Here is a 12,179-nt window from a genome sequence, read left to right as displayed (position 1 = left end):
GGGTTACTTGGCGGCGCAGGGGAGAACAGGCTGCCTCTTTCCCGGCGGATCGGCGAACAGCGTGGACGTCCCGCGCGCGCGCCAGCCCATGCTTCTGCGAGACCGCCTTGCGTGGCCTGCCTTCCAACGCGCCACCGTTCGCGCGACCGTACGCGCGAACGACCAGGCGTTGGGATCCAGCATGGGGCGAACATATTCGCTCGCTATCCGGTCGCGGTGAGTCGGACTTCTAGATTTGTCGCGCGCCCATCGGCATGTTTTGTGGATAGCAACTCGGCTAGCAGGCATTGATCTATGAAAGGTGCAATAAATGCCCTTGTGATTGTTTGCACTACTGTGTTGTCGTTCCTTTGTCCCAGGAGTACGGGATGAGAACCCCACACACTTTAGGATGACTTAATATTTGCCTTGAGTGTCCCTTTAAACAACCCCTCAATTTTTTTAGTTTTTCATCTTACCATCTTCCTTTTTTCTAGCTTTCCCAAAGCATGGATGGTTCTTGTCCGCTTCTCAGTACACATTGTGTGCACACATGTATAATTAATTAACACGTACTAGGCCCCATTACGGTCTCACATACGAGACGCATGGCGAGCAAATCGAGGGCTCCAATCATAACAGCAATGTCAGTAACAGCTCTGAATGGCTGCCAGTATGCTGATTACGCGTTTAGGTGCTCGTACCGTTACCAGAAACAGTGCCTGCATGCCTGTAGAATTAAGGAATGCGTATTATGGCCAGTGACAGTGGCCCCGTTCTATTCTTGATGCACTTAACTGCAATAAACTGTGTATGCTTCACTGTAAAATGCGGATGTATCGCGGCGAGGCTGACTAGTCAAGTTCGAATTATTCGGCGAAGGCTAATTGAGATTGAAATAACGGAAGTTTGAACCCACAGAAAGGTATGGGCGCCAACCGGAACCTTCAACTGGGATTGAATGAAGCAAAAAATCAAATTAGTCGGAATCTAATTAAGAGACGTCTACTGTAATAGCTTTTCTACAGCTAGTTTTGGTGTCGTTTTTACTGTGTTGTGATGTCATGCAGCAGAAAGTGGTCACGTGGGAGCAAGACAATGCGACGCTTTGACACTCAATTCAGCTCGCATGGTTGTCTGTTATGCTGTGACAATGGCCCTCAAAAACAGTATCAGCAGAGGAGGCACCAAGCAAGCCGGAGTGTCAAAGCTTCGTAATGTCCTGCTCCGACGAGGTCACATACATTGCCACGTCATCACAACAGAGCAGAAATGAAAATAAAACTCATTGCAGAAAAGCTGTCATATTAAATTATTTAGGGCACTGTGAGACATGACACTTGTTAGGGTTTAGAGGTCTAGGACCTTTAATGGAATAAAATGAATAGTCAAAAGTATTGTTGTGGGAAGACGCAGACGCAACGCTATATGCAAGCATATCTACAGATCAATACACTGCACTTGGCCAAAAGGCAACAGCCCAAGCTAGCCGCTAATCGTCGTCGTCTTCGCACCACTGGCCTCTTCGTCATTGGACATCAGGAATACTGGTCCGTAGCACTACACCTAGCGGCAAAAATGCCATCCTGCAGCAACTAAGGGCCTGGCTTGGAAGCAGTGTAGTAGGTTTTGAGCCTACTGACGTGCACAATATCACTGGATGATAGAGTAGAGGGTGAAGTAGAAGTGACCAGAGCAATTTCATAGGTCACTGGCATCACCTTGCACAGCACACGGTAGAGGCACATGCACTAGGAAAGGAGCTTCCCTGAAAGTGCCACATGATGAGAGGATGACCACAGGAGCACGAGCACACGAAGCGAAAACTGTACGTCATGGTGGCAACGCCGCCATGACGCTGCTGAGTAGTTTGTGAGGCCGTTAGATGAGCACATGCAAGCTGGTGTGCATGGTCGGCCAGGGCGATGGCGTCACGTGCATACTCGCTTGTTGGGTTCGCAGCAGGAGGAAGTGCAGTATCAAGGGGCAAGGTCGGCTCACGACCATACAATAGATAAATGGAGAAAATCCTGCGGTGTTGTGGTGACAAGAGTTATAGGTAAATGTGACGTAAGGAAGGGGAACGTCCCAGTCATGGTGGTTTTTCGAAATGTACATGGACAGCATTTCTGTGAGGGTACAATTCAACCACTCCATCAGTCCGTTGGTTTGAGGATGGTATGAGGTGGCCAGCTTGTGTTGAGTGGAATAGGAGCATAGAATGTCTATGATAACTTTCGACAAAAAAGTTACGACCATGGTCAGTAAGCAGTTGTGGCGGGGTGCTATAAAACAAGACGATGTCGTGCAAGATAAAGTCTGTGACATGAGTGGCGCAACCGGTTGGGAGAGCCCATGTGATGGCATATCGGATGACGTAATCAGTTTTACTGGCTACGCATTTGTTGCCAGAGGATGACATGGGAAAGGGGCCGAGGAGATCCAATTCAACAGGAGAGAACGGCTCCACAGGGACCAGGCACGTACCCAGGATTTTTTTCGGGGGGGGGGGGGGCACCACCTCCATCATCATCATCATCATAATCATCATCAGCCTGTTTTATGTCCACTAAATGGCCGAAGGCCTCTCCCTGCGATCTCCAATTACCTCTGTCCTGCGCCAACCGATTCCAACTAGCGCCCGCGAATTTCCTAATGTCATCGCTCCACCTAGTCTTCTGCCATCCCCGATCGCGTTTCCCTTCTCTTAGAACCCATTCTGTAACCCTAATGGTCCAACGGTTATCTAACCGGCGCATTACATGACCTGCCCAGCTACATTTTTTCCTCTTGATGTCAACTAGAATATCGTCTATACCCGTTCGCTCTCTGATCCAAACCGCTCTCTTTCTCTCTCTTAACGTTATGCCTAGCAATCTTCGTTCGATCGCTCTTTGCGCGGTCCTTAACTTACTCTCAAGTCTCTGGCCCATATGTCAGCACTGGCAAAATGCACTGATTGCACACCTTACTTTTCAATAATAATGGTAAGCTTCCAGTCAGGAGCTGGCAATGTCTGCCGTATGCGATCCAACCTATTTTTATTCTTCTGTGAATTTCCTTCTCATGATCAGGGTTCCGTGTGATTAATTGACCTAGGTAAACGTACTCCTTCACAGTCTCTAGTGGCCAACTGGCGATCCTGATCTCTTGTTGCTTTGTCCGGCTGTTTATCATTATCTTCATCTTCTGCATATTAATATTCAACCCCACTCTTACACTCTCTCTGTTAAGGTCTTCAATCATTTGTTTTAACTAGTCTGCATTGTTGTTGAATAGAACAATGTCACCGGCAAACCGAAGGTTGCTGAGATATTTGCCGTCGATCTTTAATCCTAAGCCTTCCCAGTTTAATAGCTTGAATTCTTCTAAGCACGCAGTGAATAGCTTTGGAGAAATTGTCTCCCTCTCTGACCCCTTTCTCTATAGGTATCTCCCTGCTTTTCTTGTGTAGAATTAAGGTAGCTGTAGAACCTCTGTAGATTTTCTTACGCGAAGGACGAGTCAGTAAGACGAGAAACTATTTACAGATTATATTTACAACAACGGTTGCAGCGCTGACCGGTTAGATTCACAGCGCGAGCCCAGTTCGTTCTTCCTCCTCTTTTCTGGAGTGGTGGCACCCACGCGCCTCGTTCAAACAAATACCACACGCACGTAGCAATTTTCCAAGCTTTTTACGTAAGCGTTCTGTACTCCTTGATTACGTAGTGCCTCTATGACGGCTGGTATCTCTACTGAATCAAATGCATTTTCGTAATCCATGTAAGCCACATGGAGAGGCTTATTGTACTCTGCAGATTTCGCGATAACCTGATTGATGACATGGATGTGGTCCATTGTAAGGTATCTCTTCCTGAAGCCAGCCTGTTCCCTTGGTTGACAAAATCCAGTGTTGCCCTTATTCTATTGGAGATTATTTTGGTAAATATGTTACATAATACTGGGAGCAAGCTAATGGTCCTATGATTTTTCAATTATTTAACGTCTCCTTTTTTGTGGATTAGTATAATGTCTGCATGCTTCCAGTTTTCTGGGACCCTTGCAGTCGATAGACACTTCGTATAAAGAGCCGCCAGTTTTCCAAGCATTATGTCTCCTCCATCTTTGATTAAATCGACTGTTATTCCACCTTCTCCTCCCGCTCTTCATCGTTTCATGTCTTGCAGGGCCCTTCTGACCTCATCACTAGTTATAGGAGAGTTTCTGTATCCTGTTCATTACTGTTTCTAAGTGAGGTATCCTGACTCTCTGGGTACTGTATACAGGTCAGCTTAGAATTTTTCCGCTGCTTTTACTATATCTTCGAGATTGCTGATGATATTATCCTTCTTATCTTTTAGTGCATACATCATGGTTTGTCCTATGCCAGGTTTCTTTTTTACTGATTTCAGGCTGCGTTAATTTTTTACGACTTCTTCAGTCTTTCTCATGTTATAGTTTCGAATATCACTTATTTTCGCCATGTTGATCAGTTTTGACAGTTCCGCGAATTGCGTAACGCTGTGCGGCCGCCAGTCCCATACAACCGCGTAGAGCGCAGGACTCTGCGATTCTAGACGTACTGCCCTCACCGCGAAAGGTTAGAAAAACACTCACATAAGCAGAGCAGAGAAGTAGCTACGCGAGGCGGTTCGACCGATAACTGTAGCAGCGTCATTCAAAACAAGTAATTGTTCTCCACTTCCAGCGGCGTTTTCTCTACTTCCTTTTTAAATAAAACGATGTTGATCCATAAATATTCTCATAAACAACGGTTAACTTTCTTATTATTCGCTTTTGCTTGCAGTTTGGTTATTGCCTTGGCTCTCTCCCTTAGTAGATCGCTTAATTTATCAACTCCTTGCGATTTTTGTTTCCAGTTGCCAATTTTGCACGAAAAGTGCTATACAATTAGGGAAAAACAGACGAGGTAACGGGTGACAGTCATCTTGCTTATGGGTTTAAGGGTCATTGCAGGGTTTCATGATGGACGCTCTTTCACATTATTTTATTTCCCCACCTTATATATAGCCCATATCACGTGTATATGGTTCCGGGCATCTGCCAGTGTCGCGGCGAGCCGTAACTCAAGGAAATAATGAAGCAAAGGGAAAAGTTAAGCGCAAGTGGCGTTTTATCCGGCAGCAACTCGTTCCATGAGAGTACAGACCAGCTGAGTAACAGCCGCATCCCTCTCCTGGTCCCAGGATCAGCCTAAACAAAGAAGGTTGAACTAACAAAAGCAACAGCTATGCGCGTGACGGTTGAATAGATGGTGGCAACTGAACGCATCTCGAGTTAATCGCGCAGGTGCGGAATCTATGAGAAAACTGTCCTTCACATTACAAGAGATTTAGATAACTACCGACATCTAAAAGGAGTGAAAAAGGCAGCATAATGCTGACCGATGAACAGCTGCCAAGTCTCAACATTGATCTGGTGGCACTTTAGGAATGTGTGAGGAGTGCTGGCGTGGGTGGGGAGGGGGGGTATGCCACTTGATTTCGAGGGGGGGGGGGCCCCCGGGCCCCCCCCCCCTGGGTACGTGCCTGACAGGGACAGTGATCGGCTGGAGATGACCAGCAGGCAACACCTGAGGTGTTTTCCAACACTCGCGGGAATCACAGGCGACAATGTAGCATTGGACTGAGCAAGCTAGACCGGGCGAATAGAAGTAGTGGCAAATGCGGTCGCAGGTGCAGAAAAACCAAAGGTGTCCTGCTCTGGGTGCACCATGGAGCTCGAAGAGCACAGTACGTCATAGATGTCTGGGCACGACAAGATCAGATGTGTCAGGGAGGATGTTCCTTTGGTACTGAATGCTGCCCTGGAGGACATATCAGCAAATAGAGGTGTCAGTAGGTGAAGAGGACAGATGCTCATAAGTGCTCATAGCGATGGGTCCCGGTACCACTTATCAGCAATGTTATCAAAGGTGGACACAGAGAAAATGCCGTTTGCAGTGATACTGTCGGTGTCATCAGGCTGGCCAACCAGGTAGTGGGACAGGCAATCAATGTCCTTGTGGAGATGGCCAGATTTGTATATGACAGAATACGAATATTCTTGTAGGCGTAATGCGAAGCGATCGAGTCGTCCTGTAGGATCTCTTAGCAAGCACAGCCAGCAAAGCACATGATGGTCTGTGACGACAAAAAGGTCAGCCATATAAGTATGGGTGGAACTTCGCAACTGCCCACACTAGGGCCAGACACTCACCCTCAGTGATAGAATAGTTGTGCTCAGAGGTGGAGAGGAGCCTGCTGGCGTAAGCGATAACACAGTTGTTGCCACACTGACATGCTAATACTGTGTCAATTCCGTGGCCGCTGGCATCGGTATGAACGTCGGTAGGGGCAGAAGGATCAAAATGGGCCAGAACGGGCAGCATGGTGAGAAGCTCGATTAGATGCAAGAACACAGAGGCCTTGTTATCGCCCCACTTGAAAGGGGCGTCTTTCTTCAAAAGCTCAGTAAGAGGTTTTGCGATGGCTGCGAAATTTTTCAAAGTGCCGAAAGTACGAGCATAGGTCGATAAAGCTTTGGACATCCTTGACACATTTCAGAACAGGGAAGTGCGCAACAGTATGAATTTTGCCTGGGTCGGTTGCACTCAGTTCGCATCAACAAGGTGTGCAAGCATGGTAATCTGGCGACTACCAAAGTGGCACATTGATGCGTTTAGTTGCAGACCGGCTCGATGAAAAACGTCTAGGACTGCTGAGAGGCGCTCGAGGTGTGTGGCGAATGTGGGGGAGAATACTATAACATCGTCTAAGTAGCACAGACATGAAGACCATTTGAAACCATGAAGAAGGCAATCCATAATGTGCTCAAATGTGGCCAGAGCATTAGACAACATGAACAGCATTACTTTGAATTGATAAAGACTGTCAGGTACTAAAAAGGCAGCATTTTCACAGTCTAGATTGCCCACGGCAATATGCCAGTAGCCGGAGCGAAGGTCAATAGAAGAGAGATAGCAAGTACTGTGGAGGCAGTCAAGAGCGTCATCAATGCGAGGTAGGGGATACACGTCCTTTTTTATAACTCTGTGCCGATAATCCACACAAAATCGCCATGAGCCATCTTTCTTTTTTGCCAGGACAACAGGTGACGCCCAAGGACTACACGAAGGTTCAATAATGTTTCTGGCAAGCATTTTGCCAACTTCTTCGTGGATAACTTTACGCTCAGCCAGCGATAATCGGTATGGGCGGTGATGAATAGGAGGGGCATTGCCGGTGTTTATGCGACGTCTAACAGCTGTTGCTTGGGTCAAAGGATGATCATTAAAATAAAAAATATCACAGTATAAGAACAGAATGCAGTAGAGCTCATCAGCATGCTCGAAGGGCAAGTTGGCGGCAACAATTCTCTGTAAGTAAGCAATAGTACAAATTGCAGATTGCGATGGTAGAGTTAGGTGAACTTTCGTATACTATAATAGATGCTATTGTATGATTTTCGAAGGTGCAAAGGTGGGCCAGAAATACCCCGCATGGCAGCACCTGTGTCATCAAGCCAAAATTGACAACTGGCAGGCAGATGCAATCGGAGGCACCATGATACCGTGTGCAAGGAGAACATCTTGCATGGGAGTCATGATGTAGTGACCATTGGGCATGGGTGGGGATGACACAAAGTCAACGTAAGTCAGTGCCAAAAATGGCAAGCGAACGAAGTCTACGGAACTGAGGCGACTGGGGAATGTTTCAACGGGGTCCAGAACAGACAGGTCAAGGTAGAGAGTACGGGCTGAACAGTCCATCAGAGCGGATTGCGCGATGAGGAAGTCCAGGCCGAGAATAATGTTGTGGGGACAGTGGGCGATGATGGCGAACAGAATGATAGTAGAGCGATCGGTGACGGAGACTCGAACGGCACACATACCAATTACGGGAGCTGTTTCGTCGTCGGCGACGCGAACAACAGGAGTCGGGGCGGGTGTTATTTTTTTCGGGCAGTTACGAAGGTCAGCGCTTATGACAGATGACTGATGACAGACACCAGTGTCTGTAAGAGCAGATACAGGAACGCCGTCAACTTGCACATCAAGAAGGTTCATATGAGTGTGCAGTGTCAGTAGAGAATTTGGCGGCGTAGGGGGCAATGCAGTGTCACCTCGAGGCAATGCATTGTCTAGTTTTCCGGCTGCGAGCATCCGTAGGGAGTCAGGGTATATGAGCGACGAGGCTGGGGCGAGCGAGATTGTTGGCGATGGGGCAAAGGTGACCGTGAATAAGGGCGGTTCTGCGCAGGAGGTTCACTGGTGGCATTGTCGGACTGTGCGGCAGAGGGACGAGAAGAGCCACTTAGGCGAGAGGAGCCAGTATAAGTGGTCTGGGCCGGGGAACTCCAGCAACTACAACAGTGGCGAGAAATGTGCCTGATTCGACGGCAGTGAAAACAAATGGCCTTCTTATCAGCAGTGCGCGATTCAGACGAGCTGCGAAAATGTGATGAATAATAAGATGTGGGATGGGGTGGAATCGAAGAATCTGGGTGGGCGTCAGGGCGATGGACTGAACAGACGAAGACCCATGTTGGGGAACTCTTGGCGTACAACTGCCTGAATCAGGGAAACCGTGACCACAGGTGTGTTGAAGGAGCTGGATTTGAAGGCAGCCGGATGGGTGGCCTCAATCTCTCATCGGACAATCCGGGCAACATTGTCAGCGTTGTTGGAACAGGGAGCGTCGACACCGGAAGATGTCACCGTGGTGTTTGGTAGCTGGGAAAACTGTTCATCAATACGTTGGCTTTTTGCGAGTTACAGGTAGCGGCACTCTTTCATAACTGCGTCCGCTACCACCACATTGTTGAAGGCAAGTTGAAGGCATCACCAATAATACCTTTCAGAATGTGAAAAACTTTGTCTGGCTCAGTCACGTGTGCAACAACTTTGCGGCACAGAGACAAGACTTCTTGAATGTACATGACGTAAGGCTCTCTTGACGTCTGCACTCAGCTGGATAATGCCTTCTTCATGCTTCTTCATGGAAAGTTGGTGACCATAAGGATTGCCAAACAAGTCTGGCAGCTTTTGTTTAAGCAAATCCCAACTGGTGAGCTTGTCTTCGTGTGTCCTAAACCATACACGAGGTGTCCCACCAAAGTAAAATACCACATTAACGAGCATGGTAGTAGGGTCTCAACTGTTATTGGCACTGACGCGTTTGTACCGGCTGATCCAGTCCTCAATGTCCTCTGCATCTTTTCCTGAGAATACACCAGGATCACATGGTGGGAGTGTAGAATATGATGTAGGTTGTCGGAGTGGCAGCAGGTGTCACAGCCAGCTGAGTAGAGCTGTGGTCTCCGGGAACCATGACGGAAAGCTCAACGTACATCCACTACGAAGCTCCGTGACGAGGTACAGGGAACGTCCACCTCCACCAAATATGTTACATGGGAAGACACAGATGCGATGCTATATACAAGTATATTTACAGATCAATATGCTGCACTTGGCCAAAAGGCAATAGCCCGTGCTAGCCGCTAATCGTCGTCGTCGTCTTCGCACGACTGGCTTCTTTGTCATTGGACATCCGGAATAGTGGTCTGTAGCGATATCATGTCAGTACCCCCCAAAACACAAAAGTTAAAAGTCACATTCACAAATAACAGTGTATCTCCAGTTTACCATACTTCTTTGAATTGGATTCAATTAAAATTAGCCCCATTGAAAGTCCTTTTTAACCTAGCACTTTGCATTGCTCTTTCAGTTCTTGAAGACAGTGCAGGCAGAAGAAAACCAAATGTGCAGCTTTGCACATATTTATATGACTATTCCTAATGTACAACAACAAAAGACACCTTGCTCGTGTATGTAGAAATGGCTGGCCACTAATTACATGGTCAATAAAAAGCAGCACTCACTTGAACATTCCAGATCCCTTCCGAGCAAAGAAGTCTGAACATGATGGGTTGTTCACAGTGACAGTCACAATATCAAAGCCAATTTGGTATTGCCTGAAGAAAAAAAAGATATTCAACAAACAGCCATGACTCAGACACTAGTTGAAATGTACATATGTGTACTAAAGTAGTGGAGCTAAATGTACAGACTACACAGGTTGTTACATGTTACATTTTATAAACTACTATTTGTTCACTAGACCAAAAGAAATAACTACCAATATGCTCCCAGAATTTAAAAACAAAAAAAGCACGAGTGAGAAACCTCCAGCTTGCAGCACCTTGTCAAGTTTGGAAGGTCAACTTCCAGTGCTTCCAGCATTCCATTATGTGAAAAAGAAAAAATCTTGAGCCTGCATGGGAATTTTTTCAATCAAGTCTCATTACGACATGGTTCTCTTAATAATGGAGAATTTAACTAAGCACAAAAGCAGGTGCAGGCTTTTATGTCTAAGAGCACTGACTAAAACAGCAGGCAAGACCCATTTATATGACTTTCATTACTGCAAATATGTATTGCATTTATGCTTGATACATTTCAAGCACAGCACTTTCTCTTATTGGAGCAGCCGATGTGTCGTTGATGGAGAGCTAGCGTGCCGTTTAGAATAGGAGCCAATCCGTTTATTGAAGAATACAGAGGTACAGGCTTTATATGTGTGTTATACAAATATTATTAGAAGACTACCAAACCTTAGGTAATGCACAGGCCACCAAGTCAATCTTTGCACGGAACAAATGTTAGACCTTATGCACCGTGCACATACAAAGAATGTAGTGATACCACGGATATAAAGCACATTCATAAATAGCTTTTCAGTGCAGCTTCTTGCCACAGATATCACAACGTATGTGCCAACATGTCTACATATCACATCAGGTACAAAGCACTTCCACATCCCCCTGAACCCAAATATGATGCGTGGTCTCTCACTTTGGCCCCTTCAGGCTGACTAGCATTTGATTGTTGTCGTGGCTACTTTGCAGAGACACCTGGTACACTGGATTGCGACCATAGGTCTCTGGGTGATTGCCACAGCCACCGGCCGTTGCTGCTGTCCATAACCCATGCTTCTCCTGCACGACAGGTGGGCAGAACTGGTTACCAAACTGCTGGTCAGGGCACCCTTAATTAAAAGTCAATAAACTGTGAATGCATCCCAAATGAAGCATGCTACCACAATGAAGCGTAGATCACCATTTTTAAATCTATCTCGTGCAAGCTACATAATGGCCTTGCTTCTCGCTGTCTCCCAACATAACACTAGTGCCACCTATTGTGATACATCAAAATGCTTTGAGTTCAGTGTGACTCCCAACGGTCAGCATGGTTGTGGAGCCATGCTTTTCACTTAAGTATATCACAGTGCCTTTCATTATGTTTACATATTTATTATTTCCTAGACCTTGCCATCACTACTATATACTACACAGCAAAACTAATGAACTGTTACTTTTCCATGCAATATGGGTTGAGTGCGTGGTGCGAAACATGCAAGCATACCGAAGCACTCTTTAGCTGTTATGCTACATTATATGCACCATTAGTCTTAGAGCGCAGCTCTCAGGCACCTGTTCCTGCGGAGAGCGTCGGCCTTGTCCCTCAGTGTAACTCAGCAGCAAGAATGAAAGAGCGAACGTAGAGTACTGCGGGCGATGAAAGACATTTACCCGTTCGCGGCAGTTGCAGCACTGACTGAGTGGGGAAAGCAAAAAAAAAAAAAAGCACAGAAAGCTCACGTTCAGCCGAAGAGGGGGGAAAGAAAAAAAGAAATAACCAGAAATCTTGCCTTTTCGCATAGCGTTTGCCACAAGCGCTTCCCGGTAAATATTATGGTTGCAATAAGATGCAGTCAAAGTGGCAACTGTGTGGCTGGTCTATATAGTATAGCGCCGCACGTCGCAGGTCAGCCAATTGGTGCAGTGATTAGCACAATGCCTCAATATATCGCGAAATGCAAACACATATAGAGCTGCGCTGAAATTTCGCATTAGGAAGCATCGTAATTGTCGGTGAACTTTTTTATGCTGTGCAAGAAAGTGCACAAATGCTGCTGGTCACATTGCTGCTGATGCAAGTTCTTCCACAGCAAGGGGGAAGACCCTAATCAGCTGCAAACACATTGCTCTCCTCTATGGTTTGTTCCTTCATAAGAGGCAGACTAATGAAAAGTACCCCTTTATATCTGTCCATCGTGGGGACACTCGACTCTCATGCGGATGTTGCTTTCCCCGCATGGCTCTCACGTCTCCTGTAATCTGGCTTACCCGCGTAGCTCGGTTTGTGTAGTTGCAGA

At 46.6% G+C, this 12,179-nt stretch overlaps 1 protein-coding gene across 3 annotated transcripts in view; it reads right to left on the bottom strand.

Moving 5' to 3' along the window:
* Positions 1 to 12,179, bottom strand: part of LOC126541722 (calpain-7-like) — a 43,682-nt gene that overhangs the window by 10,141 nt on the left and 21,362 nt on the right. For all 3 annotated transcript variants that reach the window (XM_050188628.3, XM_055076878.2, XM_050188627.3), the window contains 2 exons: positions 10,817 to 10,959; positions 9,844 to 9,936 (listed from right to left, as the gene is read on the bottom strand). In XM_050188628.3, coding sequence (XP_050044585.1) covers positions 9,844 to 9,936; positions 10,817 to 10,959 — 236 coding nt within the window. The remainder of the gene's footprint in view (positions 1 to 9,843; positions 9,937 to 10,816; positions 10,960 to 12,179) is intronic.

Source organism: Dermacentor andersoni, chromosome 2 (assembly GCF_023375885.2).
Source record: "Dermacentor andersoni chromosome 2, qqDerAnde1_hic_scaffold, whole genome shotgun sequence".
Classification (NCBI taxonomy): Eukaryota; Metazoa; Arthropoda; class Arachnida; order Ixodida; family Ixodidae; genus Dermacentor; species Dermacentor andersoni.
Note: the sequence above shows the minus strand (reverse complement) of the source record. Positions and strands in the feature narration are given on the sequence as shown.